The 20,150-nt window shown below is 36.1% G+C and overlaps 1 protein-coding gene across 2 annotated transcripts; it reads left to right on the plus strand.

Moving 5' to 3' along the window:
* The first annotated feature begins 511 nt into the window (after window positions 1-511).
* On the plus strand, window positions 512-20,035 carry LOC138122249 (microtubule-associated protein futsch-like). Of its 2 annotated transcripts, XR_011156401.1 has the most exons (10): window positions 512-654; window positions 845-920; window positions 2,342-2,444; window positions 3,145-3,250; window positions 3,303-3,595; window positions 3,646-3,826; window positions 3,881-15,954; window positions 16,009-16,241; window positions 19,552-19,689; window positions 19,746-20,035. XR_011156401.1 is itself a non-coding variant. In XM_069036419.1 (9 exons), exons 2-9 carry the CDS (start codon window positions 851-853, stop codon window positions 19,778-19,780), a joined length of 13,095 nt encoding a protein of 4,364 aa, XP_068892520.1. In that variant the 5' UTR covers window positions 512-654; window positions 845-850; the 3' UTR covers window positions 19,781-20,035. The 2 variants fall into 2 exon arrangements, 1 of the variants encoding a protein (XP_068892520.1); XM_069036419.1 differs by lacking the exon at window positions 19,552-19,689.
* The last annotated feature ends 115 nt before the right edge of the window (window positions 20,036-20,150 follow it).

Here is a 20,150-nt window from a genome sequence, read left to right on the forward strand (position 1 = left end):
ATACTAACTAGTTAAAATATTTTTTTAATCTTCAACATTTTTTTTCTCAAGTTTTTTTTAAATGTAAGGGGTTAAAATTTTTATACTGTCATGTTGTAACTGTAACCTTGAAAGTATATCGATGTTTTTCATACATCGATTTTTTTATTACGATACATCGAATACATCGATATCTGCTTACGATGCATCAAATGATGCAATACATCGATGTGTAAATTATTTTTGCCATCCCTATACGTGACTGTTGTCAGTGTTGTCACAACAAAGGAGTGCAACAAGGAAAGAAGAAGAGACAAGAATAGTCGACATGTTCACCAATCATGTATTCACAAAATCACTAATGTTTTGATAAAACAATTTTTTGGAATCAGGTCGGATGGTAATAATATTTAGCAAATTCGTTTTATAAAATTTGGAATGGTAGAAATTACGAATGTTTTGTGTTGGACTGATTTCAGACGTAAATTAAATTGCGATCAATTTAATTTAAAGATTTATACTTTTATGTTGGTAACATCAGATAAGTCCCCGTCACCCCTCGTTCGACAATTACAACAAAAACATTGCCCTGGAAGAGTTGGAATTATGTCTTTTTTATTGTAGTGATAATTAGTTAGTGTTTTATTTCATTTGTTATTTAAAAGATAATTTTTGGTAAGTTTATTTTTTATAGTAAAGGGAGTGGAAAAACATTATAGAAGGTTGTTTGCGATTGATAAAAGGAGTTCACGCTGCTGTTTGGTTAGCTGACCTAGGAATTGCCTGGGTTTTTTCAAATTGATTTTGTGAAACTGTGAATAAGTCATTTATTAATGTATTTATAAATATTGTTCTCATTTTTTAGTGGACAATGTCTCTATATTCAAACACTCTTAAACAATTGGGGTTCAAGGATTCCACACTACAGCAAAAAGGAAAAGGTATTGTTTATATATTTTTAAGTTTTATTATTACATAAGTACAATAAATATAAATGTCAGTATTAATTAACTGAGACAATTATGGAAAGTAACAGTTATAGGTTATTTCATAGTTTAAGTTAAGAATTCTGTAATTATAAGTAGAGCTATAACTGTCAGTTTTAACATTAGTTATAGTAACATTACATCACTTTGGTGAAAAACTGTTTACATATGAGTAATAGTAATTTACGTTATAAGTCCGGTAGGTTACTGGTAACAGTACGAGTTAGACATTATGGACAAGGCGACGTTAGGAGGTGAATCAAGAATGTCTAAATGAGTAACTGTTACAAGTATTACCAGACATATATCATAATGTATTTTATTTCATACTGGAAGTCTGTTCTGTATCATTTCATTTTAAAAATTCCATTATGTTGTGAAAATCACATCACATTTTTTTAATTGAATATTTTTTCACTTTTTAGTGTCAGATTTTAATTTATAAAAAAAAAAAATAGTCCAGTAAGTATTGCTTAGCCACACTTACTGACTCTGATGTTATAACTCACCTACCAGACTCAAATTGATAATGTAATAATTACATTGAACATCTACTGGACAGTATGAAATAAACAATTTAAAATAATGATACAATCAGATAGCTTGAACAGTAAAACTTTGTGGCCAATTTGATGGTTAAAATGACATTTTTTAGGCATTTAAGTGTCACATTGTGTAATTAAGATAGACATCATTTGTTATAGTATAAATCAGTATCTTTATCTGATAACAATAAGCGAATCAAAAATGTTAAACCTTTCACTGAGAAAATAATAATACGCAGTTACAGATTAACACAAATTAAAATTGAGATGAAATAAAAGATTGAAAGGTCCAGTTGATTAAATTTAAATTTTCATAATCAAGTGGTTCTAACAAATTTTAATTACATTTAGGCCTGGTTTATTCACCTTCAAGTAAATTTATCTGGCCAGTAGTTGCTATGATTTAGAATCTGCTATTGGTAGATCCATGGTAATTACCGTTCGAATAAAGTTACTTGAAGATGAATAAACCGGGCCTAATTTTAGTTATTCTTTATTAAACATAACAAGGTCAATTATTTTAAGTTGAAATAAAATTGGGATAGCAACTTAATAACAAATTATAACTAAGTCAAGGTCAACTAAAAAAAGTCATGATTTAAATACTTCATAAAATACAACAAGAAAACTCCATTTGACTTGTTTGAAAGTGTGCCATACGGCGCACACATTAATATCTTAGTAGTGTCTACTTTAAATGTGCAGAATTCATGTTTAGTTGTCTGTTCTATTCTACACAGTTTATAATCCCAAGTTTTATATTTAAAAAAATAAATAAATTTATCTGATTTTAGTCGAGTTAATGTTGTTTTTTTTTTTTTGTAATTGCAGGTCGTGTATCTAGCTTGTGTTCAATTTCAAGACAATTATTCAAAGCTCATTATGATGGATATAATCCTCGTATGTCACGTCAATTGGCGACAGCTCTTAAAAGGTATGGTAATTAGTATTTGATTCAGTAGTTTAAAAATATGTGGGAAAAACAATTGTAACAACTAATCAAAAGAAGAAACTGCCAAGAAGAAGTGGAGAAGCAAGAAGACAAAAAGTTTATCTTAGTTTTAATTTTTGATTTATTAACTATAAAAAGTAATTTTCAATAGTGATACATGGGAATTTTTATTAGTAACGCATTCAGATAAACATTTTTGAGTTTTGTCAATTTCTCAATGTAAGCTTTAATTAATTATTGTTGAAATTTTACTTGAAAACATTGTGGGAGAAAATGAGAAAACAGGAAGAACAAAGGAAACATATTCAACGCTACAACGAAGAAACATGAAGACTGACGAAGACCAAATTTTGTGGGAAGATAAACTATTATCAGCAAGATATTTTTAATTATATTAAATTCAATTTCGTTTAATGCATGCAGATTTATTACGTAACGTAGTAACTTTTCACAATTGCTATAAGAAGTTTTTTTTATCCGTTTTTATTAGACATATTTCATATGAATTAGCTTTACCTTTCATAAATAATACAATCAAAATCACAACGTTTTTCAACAATGTTGGCAGAACTTTTGAAGTTACAAATTCGTAAGGTAATTATTTTTTGTGAAATAAAACTGCAATTTAATGACTTTAATATTGATTTGACAATTTTTTAATAAATATTTTCTGTGGGAATAGGTACATCAGCACTAGACCCAAATATGAGAGGAAAACTGCAGAGTTCGTGGGCGAAATTCGAAGAAAAATACTTTGTTTACATGAATATAATTTACAAATTGCAAAGGTGATTACTCAATTGACTCAGCGTGGTGTGCATTAATCTAGCTGTTTTACAGGTGAAATTTAAGTATCCTAGATCCGAGCAATTTGATGCAGTGTTAGTACAATACATAGAATTAGAATGTGGACTTTTATATGATTCATACAAAGAAGTAGATAAAGAATATGAAAATAATGTAACGCAAAGAGTGTTGCGGTTGTTAAAAGTTATAGTGCACGATGCACTTCACAACAATGAAGTTCCCGTCAAAACGACCATTCAAGCATGTGATAAAGCTCTGCTTAAACTTGTTGCCAATGTTAGGGCCGATTGTGTATCTGAAAATAAGCTGGTGTCTAATATAATCATGTGAGTAGGAAAACGTTTGTATTTTCACAAATCATTATTCATTTTGTTAGAAAACTACTGGACAGGTTGAGTCTTCTCGAGGAAGTAAATAAATTGAAAGGGAAAAACATTCCTTTTCATCAAGATACATTTTTGAGGGATCCGCTCGTTTCCACGATTCGGCAAAATTTGACAACTAGTGATTATGAATCAGATATGGACTTCGATTCAGACGATGACGATCTGAATACAGTAAGTTCCCGTTCTTTGTCGACGCGAGTTTTATAATTAATTTATATTTTCTAGGTGCCAGTGGTTGTTGACGACATCTTCAGTTCTTCAATAGAAAAAACCTACACCCATCAATCATTCTTCAGTTATGAAATTAACAGAGAACCAATGAAGTTTTCACCAGCTTCAAAAAACTTTGAAATTTCTCAACCAAAGTCTTTCCAACATGTTACAAAAAAGGAAAATTTTTCTGGTTCCTGTTCAACAAATGAAATTCAACAAACGCCATCAAACGATTTTCGCCACGTGGAAATGATCTCTTTACAAAATAGTGAATCTGCTGTTCAGAATGGTACATATTTGAAAAGTTCTACATCTGCAAGAAATTTAAGAGGTTCATGTTCCATTGTTGAAGAATCTTCAGGGAAAAAATTTCAAAACTACTACAGTTCTGCAGAGAAGACACTTAGTACTTTTGAACACCAAGCCGAAAGACGAAGCAATAATTTTGAAAGGAGGGAAAATTTTAGAATAAATTCTCATGACCCACCAATGTTTACCGAAAACGGAGACATTTTGAATAACATGCACAAAAGAAAATCAGTTAGTTCCGAGTCTGTGCCAGAACCTGTAGCCACCAGTAACTCACAGGCGTTATTTTTTTCTAAAAGTGAGGCTTCAAGAGAGAAAAATTCATTCCAGAAGGTTCATTCTGCAAGTCAGGTGGACGAAAAAATTCTGATACAAGAAACGTATGGAAGAGAAACAGTCAATTTTCACTCGTCTTCAAATGAAGCCTTGAGTACCGCTGAACCCATCTCAAAACCCGCTGATGTTGCTAGTCAAATTGATTTGGATGTAGTGAATTCCCAAGTGAACTCGGAAAACCGTAATGAGGGGGATGAAGATGTTGCAGTAAGTAATATGCATCATACGGTTTCAGTTCCAAAAGAAGTTAATACAGTAAATGCAAAAGATACCGCAACTACAAGCGACCAGAACTTGTCAAATTCAATAAAACAACAATCTGAAGTGGGGAAGCCATTTGAAAGTGTTCCTGCAACGGCTGTGGAAGCAAGTATTACAGATGAAATTGCAAAGCTTCCCTCCACATTTGAAGATTTAAATTCGTTAGACACAGTTGGACATGAAACCTTGTTTACAAGTGTTTCTATAGCTGTAGACAGGTCGCATAACATTGACTTAAGTATTAATAATAAAACACCACATGTCAGAGAGAACGCCAGTGATGGCATAATTACAATTGAAATTCTTGATGACGATGACAGCGACTGCGGCGACACTAATCATATTGGAAACGAAAAACAATCCCAACTAAATTTTAGTAATTCGCCTTTACATCTGCTCCAATCGAATGAAATTAAGCGGGAAGAAAATGAAGAAAACCATTCGCCAAATTTTTATATTCCAAATTCAGACAACAGTCAAAATTTTTTAAGCTCCAATAAAAGCTCAAGAAATACCGAGTCCAACGGATTGAATAAACTTATGAACAACTCGAGTAACGATTCTGCGAAAGATGTAGAATTGTCGGCAATTGTAATTTCCGATTCCGAAGATGAAATTTTGGATGCTCCACCAGCAGACAGTGGTGAAATACTGAACATTTCTGATGTACCCGCACAAGATTTTAACAACTGTGAAGAAAGTGAACAACTGTTGCTAAACGATAATCAGGAAGAACTTTTAAATGATTCTGCATCTCTTCAAGACAAATCAAGTCTCACTAGTCTGAAGAATCAAGAAATTTCAATCGAGGGCAAAGCGGAACAACAGCACGTAACAGAAATGAACGTTACTGTAGGTAACGCCATCGACAGTCACGAAGAAGACATAGAAAACGCGACTTATTTTGTTTGTCCACCTGATGCAGATAGCAGTGAAACAAGTATCAACGAAAGCAATGAAAATATTGAAGAGTCTAGATGCGAAACGTTACAGGATATTAATGCAGAAGATGTTATAGAATCGCAAAACATTGATTCAATTAACATGATTAATGTCAATGAAAATTCTGATTTGCACGAAGTGATTGGATCAGTTGAAGCAGATAATATTTCTGACGTTAACAACGTTCTTGTGGAAACACATCAATATGAAGTAGAATCAACAGTCCTTTTCGAAGATCAGCAGATTACGTCTGTCGATTTATCACAAAAAACAACTGATGTTACCGCAGTAACAACGGAAGATTTGGAACAATGTGAAGCAGCGGATGCACAAGTTGAATGTTCAGAACGTGAAGTAACAGTCGAACACGCTGACGATTTATTGAAGAATGTGAAAACTGATGATCCGATTCAAACAGAAAGATTTGTACATGACGAGTTGGTTGAGCAATCTGATGAGGCTGTAATTGAAGACGTGAATAAAATTAATGAAGTTGAAAGGTCAACTGTCCCATCTCACGTGATTTTGCCTCAGCAAGTAGTAGAAGAAATAACTGAAGAACTAACAGTTGTCGAAGAAACAGAAGTATCAACTTCATATGAAGATGCAGGTTTAGTTGTGCCATCTAAGCTTAGAACCTGTGATGAACAGTCAAGTAATGAATGCGTTGTTACGGAAAATGTAGAAATACCCGCTGAAGAGGTTGAAAGTTGTGTTAAACCATCATCTGATTTTGAGATTGATCGACAGAATGATGCACCTGCAGAGTGTGAAAAACAAAGTGACAAAGCTGTTGTTAATGAACAGTTTGAATCATCTAACTTTGTGAACGAAACGGAAACTAAAGGACCAGTAAATACAGAAATCCCTGCCACGTCTCTAAGTGAAGATCAAAATGAAGAAACGGTAGTTATTGAACCTGAATTATCATCCACGTACGAAAATGCAAAGTTAATTGCTGTTCAAGGTGAACAACAGAATTACTTGGGGCAAGAAGTTTTAAGTAACGTAAATGTGGAACCCGTAAAAGACAACACCTTGGAAGTCGTAGATTACTCTGTAACTTCACAATGTGTGGTAGACGAACCTCCGGTACCACAGTTTCAGTACACCGAACCACTTCAAGAAGAAAATAAATTTTGTCAAGCTTATCAGCACAATTTACCGATGTATAGTGTAGAAGAGCAACAATTGAATTCAGAAAATTTGCCCTCCAGCGATGTCACAAGTGAGGTAGAAAAGGAGGTGGTGCAAAAGTCTCAAGAAGTTGCAAGTACACCTGTACGTGAGCCTTTGTCACTTTACGCATTATCGTCAACGTTAAATGAAGTGGAATATGGTGAATTTAATGGTCAGAAGAAAGTAGGTGGAGATTTAGAACTGTTGGCGAATATAGCTGCCGATCAAGAAACTTTGGCTGTCAAGACCGACAGCGAAAAGGAGATGGTGGATGCAAGTGACGTGGAGACGAAGTCGAAGATTGACGATTTACTCCAAACAACTCCGAGACGTCGAAAGTCCAAAGTAAAGTTTGAATGCAAGAAAAAAGCTCGAGAAACCTTGCCCAGAGCGGTGAAGCAGTTTCAAAGAAGATACCCGTTTAAACAAGAAGTGAATGTTGAACAAGTGGAAACTACAAGGGTTACTAGAAATAGGAGCATAAAACAAAAAACTGAGATAGCTTTTTTGAAGGAACCACTGAAACCGTCTCGAGGTAGTCGGAGTGACGACTCAAAATACAAACCACACGATTTTATCGCGACGGAAAATTCTACACTGCCTCCGCGCACAAATAACGTGTACGCCCAAAAACGTTTCTTGGATACCAATACTACGAGCGAGGACAGTAACGACAGTTGCGAAAGTACTCTGTTCATTGATTTGGGTGAAAGCTTAAAAAATTCCGAGAAAATCGCAAAGTCGATATACGAAGAAGAAACAATTTGTGATATGTTGGAATTCGTTACGACGGAAAACAAAACTGCTGTTTGCATTAGCATACCAGAAAACGAAGAAAATTGTGTCGCCGACAGTTTCCACATTTTGAAACAGATGGAAGACTTTGTCGACAGTAACAGCCAAGAATTTATGTCCGAGAGAAGTTTAGAAAAGGAACAAGGAAGTAACGAAAAAATGGAACTCATTTCAGAGTATTCACTTGAAAGTCTATCATCCGACAATTCTGTCCCCAAACCTGACGTTGATGGACAAGGAGAACTAAAAGTTGTCAAAACAACTGATCACAGCATTGAAAACATATTAAACAAAACACCTCCAAGTACAGAAGTAAAAATTGCCACGTTTTCCAATCAAATTGAATTTGAAAAGAACGACACACCGAAACTATCCGGCGATGAAAAAGATGCGCCCTCTTTGTTGCAGAGTTTGAAAATAGAAGCTCCGAATATAGTTGTTCATCAAGATTTAAATTCAAAGCAACTTGAAACTCTTGTCGATCCTGCTCCAGATAATAGTAAAGTTGATATTAGTAACACATCTGAAATGTTAAATACAGAAGTAAATGACAACCTTTCTTTTGAAAACAAAATTGAGAAAGAAGTACGTCCACCGGAGGTTACTTGCAATGGATTAGAACATAACATTCATAATGCAGAAGACCGTGCCGCGGATAAAAGTGTTCCCACAAAAAATGACGAAATTTGCGAAAAAACTTTTAAAACAAAAGCTGCGATGAAGTCATACGAAGACAAGTTACAACCAATTTCATTTTTGCAAAATGACGATAAAGCAATAGGAATGCGAACTAGATTACGTTCAAAAAGTTCCGAACAGATTCAGCAGAATATTGTTAGGAATAGATCATCAAGTGTCGACGTTAATACATTGTCAGTTCCTTCAGACTTGCTTTGTAAAGATTCTGAGATATCTGTAGAAAATGACAAATCGAATGAAGTGGGTGAGAAACTCGATGTAATTGTCGAAACAGATTCAGCTGTTGCCAAAGAACAAGACGATTTGCGTACAAATGTAGAAAGTTTTCCAAAAAGTGTGGAGCGTGAAGAAAATGCGTCACAAAGCATAGGACAAATTCCAGGTGAAATGGAAAATTCTCTGTATGAACCAGAAGTTGTCACTAGTGTTGATGGTACAGCCGGTGAAGTTTCGTCAGAGAAGAGTGAGATCGCCACAAGAGAATTGGAAAGAGAAAAGTTAAATGACAACAGTCCAGAGGTGGAAAAAAGCGAAGACATCAGTAATCAAGAGTGTGTGGATATGGATATTGAATATAGCGACGTAAATGCAATAAGTAAGTCTGCAAATGTTGAAGAAGTGGAAGTAGCTATGGTGCCTAGTTCTGAAGATGCCAAAACTGTTTCATTATCTCATGACGTAAAAGAAGTGGTCGTTGAAAATGTGGACGCTGAACAATCCGTTGGAGATCAAGAAGTTGCTACTGAAAACAGCAGGCAGGAAGAAGAACCTGTAACTGAGGGGATAAAGAACGTATCTAAGAAAAAAATTACAGATAAAGGTACAAAATCTATTAAACCATCTGACGAAGTAAAAGCAAGAATGTTAGAAAATACTATTAAGAAAATGAAAGAAAAGATTGTTGAATCGGAAAAGGCTAAAAAAGAACGGCTTTCAAATTTGTCATCAACAGAGTTTGATAATGGTAAAACTTCACTGCAGGAGTCTCCAGAAAAAAAAGTTCCACCGACAGACGACGTACAAGTGTTAAAAGATAATAATTCATTGGAAAAGAAACAACATAAAAGACCCCATTCGGAAGATGGGAAATCAAAATCGGTCGAAGGCAGTAAGAAAGATGACACCCATCGAAAAAGAGAGCGCAGTAGATCTTCGTCGAAATCTCGAACATCGGATAAGAAGGGTGAACAAGGTGTTGATAAAGAGAAATTAGAACGTAAGCACAGTCGTAGTAGATCGTTATCCAAGTCTAGATCTTCGGAAAAGCCCGTTAAGCACCATAATGATGCAGAAAATAACAGAAAGCATCGCAGTAAATCTAGATCGGTCGATAAAGAAAAGACCAACAACTCCCAGGAGGATCCAAAAGGTCACAGAAAAAGTCGCAGTAGGTCATCGTCAAAATCGAATAGTCTGGAACGCAAATCGAAATACAATTCTTCTGATCGATCGTCATCTAAACATAAATCGTCGGACCCAAAAGATAAACTGGGCAGCAGTGAAGGTATTGAAGACAATCGTAAAAAGAGAAGTAGTAGTAAATCGCCGCCAAAAACTAAATCACATGATGCGAAAGGGAAACAGGATAATTGTGGTAAAGAAAAAAGTGTTGACAAAACCAGGTTGAAAGATAAAAATGAAGAGGTTAAAAATCAATCAAATTCGATCAAAGCAGAAATAAAAAATAAAACGAAAACTGACGAGAATTTGTGCCCACAACTTGAAAAAGTGGTGTCCACTATTGAAGGTTCCGAAAAACAGAAAAAAGCTGTTGACGGAGAAGTGTTAAAAACCTCCAATAAATCATATAAGAAAAAATCAAGTCGGTCAAGTAAATCACGAGAAAATACATCAAAAAAACTCAATGAACAGGATGAAAAAGCAAGTGACAAACGAGAGTCTGGTAATAAAATTGAGTCAAATGCTTCAGTTAAATCCAGTGAACAAAATGAAAAAAGTCATGGAAAAATCGACGAAAAAGACAAACATCGTGACATTCATAAAACTAAATCAAGAGATTCCCCACTCATGCAAGAAATGCAGCCTAAATTAACTCATGAGAAATCGAGCAGAACCCACAAAGACGAACGTAATAGAACTGGTGAGAAATCGCGTCGCAGTCATTCCAAGGAGAAAATATACGAAAGTGAGAAACAAAACGAATCACATAGAAGAGGTGAATCTAAAATTGGCGATAAATCATACAGAAGTCATTCCAAAGAAAAAATTAAACTGGAAAGCAGTTCACGAACAGACAAACGAGAGAAGACCAGGTCCAACAGTAAGGAGAAAGTAAAGGAAGAGCCCAAAAAACTGAACGCGCATGTTGAGGAACACAAAGATGTTGTTGGTTCCAAAGGAAACATTGTGGAAAGTGCAAAAACTTCGAGTGAAGAACAGAAAGATGGTTCTAAAGAAAAAAATCTGCAAAATACAAGAACTTCAAGTGAAGGACACAAAGACGGTCCCAAAGAAAAAATTGTGAAAAGTGTAAAAAGGTCGAGTGAAGAACGCAAAGATAATTCCAAAGAAAAAATTGTGGAAAGTGTAAAAACGTCAAGTGAAGAACACAAAGGTGGTTCCAAAGAAAAAATTGTGGAAGGTGTAAAAACGTCAATTCAAGAATACAAAGATGGGTCCAAGGAGAACATTGTAGAAGGTGCAAAAACGTCAAGTCAAGAACACAAAGATAGTTCCAAGGAGAAAATTGTAGAAAGTGCAAAAAAGTCAAGTCAAGAACACAAAGATGGTTCCAAGGAGAAAATTGTGGAAGGTGCAAAAACGTCAAGTAAAGAACCGAAAGATGGGCCCAAAGAAAACATTGTAGCAATTGCAAACACGTTCAGTGAAGAACAGAAAGATCGTTCCAAAGAAAAAATTGTAGAAAGTGCAAAGATGTCCAATGAAGAACAGAAAGATGGTTTCAAAGAAAAAATTGTGAAAGGCGCAAAAATGTCAAGTGAAGAACACAACGATGGTTTCAAACAAAAAAGATTGGAAAGTGCAAGAACGTCAAGTAAAGAATCAAAAGATGGGCCGAAAGAAAAAATTGTGAAAGATGCAAAAACGTCAAATGAAGAACACAAAGATGGTTTCAAAGAAAATATTGTGGAAGGTGTAAAAAACTCCAGTGAAGAACAGAGAGATCATACCAAAGAAAAAATTATGGAAGATGAAAAAACATCAAGTAAAGAACCGAAAGATGGGTCTAAAGAAAAAATTGTGGAAGGTGCAACAACTTCCAGTGAAGAACACAAAGATGGGTTCAAAGAAAAAATTGTAAAAGGTGCAAAAACGTCAAATGAAGAACACAAAGATGGTTTTAAAGAAAACATTGTGGGAGGTGTAAAAACGTCCAGTGAAGAACAGAGAGATAGTTCCAAGGAAAAAATTGTGGAAGCTGAAAAAACATCAAGTAAAGAACCGAAAGATGGGTCTAAAGAAAAAATTGTGGAAGATGCAAAAACATCAAGGGAAGAACCCAAAGATGGTTTCAAAGAAAAAATTGTGGGAGGTGCAAAAACGTCAAGTAAAGAACCGAAAGATGGGTCCAAAGAAAAAATTGTGAAAGGTGCAAAAACATCAAGTAAAGAACACAAAGATGATTTAAAAGAAAAAATTGTAAAAGGTGCAAAAACGTCAAATGAAGAACACAAAGATGGTTTTAAAGAAAACATTGTGGGAGGTGTAAAAACGTCCAGTGAAGAACAGAGAGATAGTTCCAAGGAAAAAATTGTGGAAGCTGAAAAAACATCAAGTAAAGAACCGAAAGATGGGTCTAAAGAAAAAATTGTGGAAGATGCAAAAACATCAAGGGAAGAACCCAAAGATGGTTTCAAAGAAAAAATTGTGGGAGGTGCAAAAACGTCAAGTAAAGAACCGAAAGATGGGTCCAAAGAAAAAATTGTGAAAGGTGCAAAAACATCAAGTAAAGAACACAAAGATGATTTAAAAGAAAAAATTGTAGAAAGTGCAAGAACGTCAAGTAAAGAGCCGAAAGACAGGTCTAAAGAAAAAATTGTGGAAAGTGTAAAAACCTCAAGTGAAGAACATAAAGAAAATAGTGTTAAGAATAGCCAAAAGGAGAAGAAATTAAATCGCCGCTGTGAAGAAAAAGAAACAAGTAATGCAGATGTAAAAGTCAATGAAAATAATTTTTCAAATCAAGAAATTAGTGTTAAATTTGACTCGAATGTTGTGCCAGAACCAGCGGCGATAACACATAATGAACAACATTTAGGCCACAGTAACGCTAAGCAAGAACTCCCCAGAGACATCCCTAAGAAGCGAAAATATGACTTGCTCGAAGAAGATAGTAAACATTCTGATAAAAATGCAGGTCATGATGATTCACTGAAACCAAAAATTCCAAAGATAGATACCGAGGCTGTTGTGACTTCAAATGAAAACAATATACAAGTTCCTCAAGAACCCACGTTGCACAACACTGAATTACAACAAAAGACGTTAACGACTCATACAATAAATGATTTGAGCTCCGAACTAAATCAAAATGTTCCAGAAACCCCTGTGGCAGAAATTCCATTGCCAAAAACAGTTGAAACCAAAAAAGACGCATTAATTACAAAAAATAAACAAAACGATGTTTCTCTGACGGCAGAGTTATCTTACGAAAGTTTTGCCAGAGGTATTAAAAATAATTCAGCAATCGTGGTAAATTCAATACAACCGGAGGTTCAAATTGTGGATGACGTTGAGACAACGCCGCCAACTTTCCCAACTGAAGACAAGGTGAACACAACAAAGACGACACCGGCACCAGTGGAAACCATTAGCGTTAATGAAAATGCGTTATCGACAACTGACATACCCGTCGAGGTCAGCAAACCATCAACAACACACGACGGTACACCCAATGTAGTTCAGTCCACCAATTTGCCAATTTATAATGACGATTTGAAAGAAATTTGTGCGGCAGAAGTAGCAGTCAAAACGAGCACACAAAGTGCCGCTCCCATGAAGATGTTGTTGCAACATCCCAATGTTCCGGAGGTGCCTTCTTCACAGTCAGCGTATGTCGATAACGTATTTAGCAGCGCTTCGGGAAATCTTGGCGTTCAAGTTTTATCGGGCGCCATCAATTCCACCGTGAAACATTTTCACGTGCAAGACGCTGATATGCCACTGATTTCGAGGGCTTCCACATCGAGAGTTGTCGAAAGTTCCGTAACTAAACCAATCACCATGTCGTGTCAAGTTAGAAGACCAATGACCATGCAAAGTACTCCATCCTGTTCCACGGCTACCGTTCAAGAAAAATCTTGTCTGTTCACTTTCAATGAAGATGCAGAAACTGTCAATCGAGAAAATTTAAACACCTCCGACTTGTTCCACACTTCTCTGGGCTTAGAAGACATCTCGCCTACTAAACTACCTCTCGGTAGTAATCAGTCTTTGGATTTTATCTCACCATCTACGTCTATTGCCGAAATTGGCAATTCCATGAATTTGGTTCAATCGTTGGGAACGTCAACCATCAATTTTATTAACGACGTTCCAGATAGTTCCGAAATTGATATACAACAAACGAGCAAGCAGAACTCGTTTGGTTCAAATTTTGTAACACGAGTCACAGAAATCTGCTTCGTTGAAAAAGAGTCGACGGCAGATCACAATTACACTTTGGGCGATCCGTTATTGGGGGGAAATAATGAAGATAAAAATATACTAACGACTGGACTTTCCCTCAGTAATTCACCAGAAGAGTTCCAGTTGAACGAGACACATCTGGAAGATCTTTCATTCAACGAGAATAATTTTATAGAAGAGAATGCCACTTTGGAAGATTTGGGGTTGTTGTTGCCCTGTAAGAAAGAAAAGCCAGATTTTGACAATATAATTGACGACGCCATTCCAAAACCAGAAGACATACAAAATAGCATCAAACGTTTAAATATGCTGGTAGATATTTCGCAAGGTGGTCAACCCAAAGCTATCTCGGTGGACAATACAATCGATCATGGCAGTAACAGTGACTGCAATGTTAGTTTGGGCATAGATTACGCTGTTAACAACTTAATTTTCCTGGGAGGAAGAGAAGTTACGTCGCAGAATAACACCTTTTCGACTATTCCTGACATCGATAATATTAGTATTATGGAATCAAACGTTTCGTCGATGCATCCGTCAAAGCAAACATTAGAAGATTCGGTAAATGAAACAAGTGGAGACGGATCCAACAGTTTAATTCCTATTGGTTCTACCTACGCTAGTTTTCTGCCGAGCGAGATCAATCAAAAAGTTGTGGTGGAACCTGTAGAACAGTGCACGATAACATCATTGGACCAGTTGAAGAAGGACTACATTAGCGAAACTCCCAAAAATACTGAAAAGACTAAACCGATTGTGAATAAAACTAATCGAGAAACGAACGTTAAATCTTCGTCTGTCGGCAAGCCCAGCAAATTTGCCACATTCTTGGAAACGGTAAAAAGACTGGACGCGAGTAAAAACGAGAGCTCCAAAGTGAAGGACGAGATGGAAAATTTTACAGTTCGCAGACACGCCAGGACGCCAGTTTTCCCACCCAAAAAGAAAACCGCCACACAACAGCACCACACGAAGAGTCCACCGCAAAACAAGAAAACTGAAGTGTCCGTCGAGGCTGACGCGGAAAGTAAAGCCGCAGCTCTGAACGAAGCTGGAACAGAGGGCAGGATCAGGGTTAAGACGGATCTGATCAAGCCCACCGAAGGCAAGGTCCTCATCAGTAACGATTCCCTAGATTACATCAACGAGCACGACCAGAGCATCGCAAGCGAAGTCGTCCTACCGTTCAGCAAACCGTCCCCATCCGACCACAAAACCGACATCCAAGAAAAGAAAACATCTGACCTTCCAAAAATCGATTGCGGACCGGCAAAACCAACCAAACACGCACGTTTCGATAAATTGGGAAACGACTACATCATGGAAACGATATTGAACGTCCACACCGAATTGAAGACGCGTAAAAGTCCGATTCAAGATGTGAAAGTTCCCGATAGAGCCATCAAGAAACCAGATACAAGTGAGGCGAGAAAAAGAAAATCGACTCCGAACGACAATGAAATCAAACGAGACGACAAAAGGCCGAGGAAATCGGACGACGAATCTGATAAAGTTCGTTCCGGAGATCACTTCAAAGCGCACACGAGAAAAACCCACGACTCCAACAATAAGCCCACTAATGACGACATATTCGATAAACTGCTGCGTGAAGGGCCAGTCAATAAGGTGTTCACTCAGAGAATAACCGAACAAACTGTTAAAAGGGACAGTACGCAGGGCAATACTTTAGAAGCGTTAAAAAACCGGGGTTATACTACTGTCTCGGAGAACAAGAAAGAAAGAAATATGACGCCGTCACAGTCGACCATCTCGCAGTTACATGATTCTTCGAGATATCGAGAAAATCCCAGACACTCTACTCATCCCGATTCAGATAAACGAAGGGACGTGAAAAAACCGGGATACCACACGAGTAGCAGCAACTCGCAACTGGAGCGAAGGTACCCGGAAAAGAGGCACATTTCGATTCCCACAGTCGACACGTCGCCAAAGAGGTGCGACTAAATGTTTCAATTCGTGTTCAGTTTTGACCGAAATGATGTTTCCAGGTTCATCAGGAATTCCGCGAATTCGTACAGTTCGAAGAGCGATCCTTGCACGACTACTCGCGATTACAAGTCGCGAGATCGAAGGATGAGCACCGAACACCCACACAATGTTCCGCCAAATTCGAGTAGGTCTGAAGGAGGAGTTCGCCAAGACGACGACAAGTTCTCTTGGATTGATAAGTTTAGTGGTAGCGGTTTATTCGATACTCCTTCAAATTTATTTATGCCTCCAGGTAAGTTCCAAGAATCGCTTTGAACTACTACAGTTGATGTGTAAAATTTAATTCGAATGACGGTTGGTAGTTGGAAACAAGTTAATTGGTGTGCACTCTGTTGTATTAAATTGTCAGCGCTGTTCGTCGTACGAAAAGTTTTTCGTGGTGGATTCCCACATCTCTACCGTCCGGAAACACATTGTTTAAGATCGCAAATCGCAAAAAAGTTTTTTATGGTCATTATCGTTCATCGTCGATCATACTGTTAATCTTGCGCAACAATTTCACAGAATTTTACAAATTATCGAATCAAAACGTTCATTTTAACATAGGTACCTTTAGTATAGCCAGTTTATTTTACCAGGTGATTGTAATACTAATAATTGAACTGGGGTACTATTGCGAGCAAAAAAAGTGGGACATCAACATCTTGACTCTTAATGTGAAATGACCCTTATCGTTTTCTAACCCTACTTTGAATTGATTGACGATATCATTAAGTAGGTATTGTAGGTTGTAGGGAATGAGTGTAAGTAAGCACGTAGTGAATATTTATTTAATGCAAGGTCGCAGTGAAAATTTACCTTTATCAAAAGAAAAGGGCACTTGGAAAAGGAAAATAGGAGTATAATAGTTATTTTTGTATTAAGTGCGCAAAATGATTGTTTTTTGTTGGCCCATGAGAATGAGTTTTTGGTCGAGACCGTTAGGTCGAGACTTCAAACTGCTTCGAATGCGTCAACAACACAATCATTTTGCCCACGAAATACAAACACTATTTTTTTTACAACCGCATTTTAATAATAGTTTATTTAATGAGTTTGTGTGTAATTTGGGCTTTTTTTTGGCATGAGTGGGCCAGTTTAAAACGAGAGTTTTAAAGGTCCACGAGTGCCAAAAAAAGCCCAAATTACACAAGAACGAGTTGAATACAACGTTTTTTTTGTTCGACGAGCCCCCCAAAGGCTCCAAATCGCTGAAAACCTTTAAAATTAGCTTGACGTTTCGTTTTGACAAGTTGTCAAATTTATCAAAATCCGTTCACACAGGAGAAAATTCTCAAATTCTGACAGTGTCGAACAAAAAAATTCTTTATTTTTCAAAAATTTTCCTTGGATGTTTTAATTTTTTTTTTTAGAATTTGCGTTTATAATACTGTCGCGAGCAATAAATTTTGGTCGTCAATGTCATTTCAAAATTTGGTTAGATTGTCACAAATTAAAAAAAAAACCCTGTCTGATTATGCCCATGTCAACAAAGTGTGAAAAAATGAGAAAAAAATGACAGTTAATGCCATTCAACATGGTGATAGGTTATGATGTTTATGACCGTTTTACAATGGAGCATTTTCCTATGCGTCAAACAGTGACATTGACGACCAAAATTTATTGCTCGCGACCGTACGTCTATAAACGTCAGTCAGTAGGAGTCGTTTATGGCCTTATAAGAGTACACTGTACTTTAATGAAATTTTTATCAATATTTCAGTGTATTACACCAAAACCAAACTCTACTTTTTAACATCTGTTGCAGATTAAGTTGCATCCGTTACCTTGAATTATCAATTAATACGAAATTCCCTAGAATTTGAAAATTTATTTTTATTTTTTTTTTATTAAAACAAAGGTGCAAATTCTAAAAAATAACATAAAAACTGGTTTTATAAAGATATTGGCGCACTCATCCCATAGAAAACTCCCCTACGGGTCGTTTTCTACACCTGGGGCTCGTGCGCCAAATCAACCCTTATAAAACTCGTTCTTTAATATACAGTGTGGAATAAAATGATTTACATCTAGTTACCTTTGCATTACCCTTGTAAAAATACGAAATGCCGCTCTACAAAAAAAAAAGAAAGCCTAACCTTAAAATATTCCAAAATTCCAAATGTGATTTATTGCGAAGGGATGATATGAATGCAAAGTAGAGATTGAAATTAAAAAGGAGCTAACAAAAGCAAGTCACAGCTAGTGTTGAAAGTGGCCACCAACGTTTGTTAATTCAATTTAGTAAATTGTAACAATTGTCAATTCGATTGATGACATTTATTGACAGAACTAATAGTTCGGCACTTCAAAAAAAAAGTAGAGCGGTACAGGAAAATTTACATGTGCAAAAATTCCAAAGGTAACTAGATGTAAATCATTTTATTCCACACTGTACTATTTTCACTGTTTTACGATGACAAAATAGTTATTAAAACATCCAAGGAAACTTTTTGACAAATATTTTTGATCTATCAAAAATGGCATACTTTGCGACTTGATAACGATGCATAAATGTCACGTTTTTTTGACGGTTGTAGAAAAAATAAATTTTTAAACTGTCAGCTAGAATAGTGACAAATTTCTATGACAATAATAAAGCTTGAACTACATCGATTTTTTCAAAACTGACAGAAGTTTGATGTCCCACTTTTTTGCTCGTAATAGTACATACAAGATAATAAAAAAGCGCGGGGAATTTTTGTACGTTGTTTATAATAAATGTCAGAAAACTAGCGGTGTTGATTGACAATTCAAATGTATAGGTATTACCAACTTAAAAAAGACGTATGTCAAAAATTTAAACATTTTTTTTTTTAATTTGTGCGTGACCAAAAATCGTGTATAGTGTTTCTGGGGCGAGACGACAGTCGAGTGATGCAAAAAACTAATGAGTGTTCAAAAAAATAGTAGTCAAGTAGGCCTTCGTCTTTCGTTCTCTTTTTTACAAATGCAGGTCGTCCTTTTCATTGGTAAAGTTCTCCCAGAGCTGCAGCGGTTTTATGGCAGGGTACCATTGTATAAACGTTAACAACACCGACAATAGGTTTAAACCGCAAGTACAACCCCTAATCGTAAATTCGTCCAAGTACTACCCTGTAAACTGACAGGTATAGAACGAAAATGATGATTGACAGGGGTCTGTTTATGTCGCGTATCGGCATCTCAACAGGCGTAATAATTACTATTGCCCTGCCATAAAACCGCTGCAGCTCTGGGAGAACTATATGCTTTGGCATTACAATTCAGACATACAGTCTCACTTTGATAAGTATGTGGCACTAATGAAAACAGGAAAACTCTCGTTGATTAATTCGAAAAACTAATTCACACTACTGCGTGTTTGCCGAATAAATGACGTCCGACATCCGTGGTTTGACAGCTGATGAAGTTGCGCCATACGTCAACGGAAGTAAAAGCAAGTAGCAGCCCACTTGACCACATGTTGTTTTTGAACGCTGTTTATTTTGTTGCACTTCGTCCTTCACCGCACACTACGCGGAGATCACAATAAACAGTAATGATGATGAAAATAAACAATCATGAATGTTTCCTCTATTTAGATTTCGATGTGTAAAATCATTAACCCTTTCGCAACGGAAGCGATCATACCATAGTCACCCTCAGTACCCCGAGAGCATTTCAGCGTTTAGCGAAAGGGTTAAAAAACAAATTATTGCAATGGTTGTAGTGTTTCGATGGTAAATGTGTTGATTATTAATTTTAAATAAATAATGCAAGCAGTACGTTTTTTCAGGAGCTAAACGGGAAGACGCATCGTCGCGAAAGTGAAAGCAGGAGTGATAAGAAGATGTAACTATTTCGACCTTAAATTACGTAATCTTTAATACAACTTTATAAATTGTGTTTCTTTATATATCTACCAACTTTTCATTGTACATTTTAATTTTTATATTGTAGATATTTTGTCTAGTTTTATCAGGAATCTAATTTATATTTATTAAGTACCTAATAATTTTAGTGCAAATATTTAAATCAATGTTATTTATCTGAGTCTGTTGAAAAAAATAAACATTTTTAAGCACTTTTTCCCACTTTATTCTGCCATAACACAGTATATAACGTGCAGAACGGCTACATCGTGTTGTTGGTGCCCAACCATCATATTTTCAAATTCCACAAAATGCTCGATGTGCCTTTA

This window comes from Tenebrio molitor, chromosome 1, assembly GCF_963966145.1.
Source record: "Tenebrio molitor chromosome 1, icTenMoli1.1, whole genome shotgun sequence".
Classification (NCBI taxonomy): domain Eukaryota; kingdom Metazoa; phylum Arthropoda; class Insecta; order Coleoptera; family Tenebrionidae; genus Tenebrio; species Tenebrio molitor.

Excerpts from the sequence above, each read along its gene's own strand:
- LOC138122249 (XM_069036419.1), top strand. The coding sequence starts at position 851 with ATGTCTCTATATTCAAACACTCTTAAACAATTGGGGTTCAAGGATTCC. Across the intron at positions 3,596-3,645 it reads CTGGTGTCTAATATAATCAT|AAAACTACTGGACAGGTTGA; the intron begins GTGAGTAGGAAA and ends TCATTTTGTTAG. Across the intron at positions 15,955-16,008 it reads GTCGACACGTCGCCAAAGAG|GTTCATCAGGAATTCCGCGA; the intron begins GTGCGACTAAAT and ends TGATGTTTCCAG.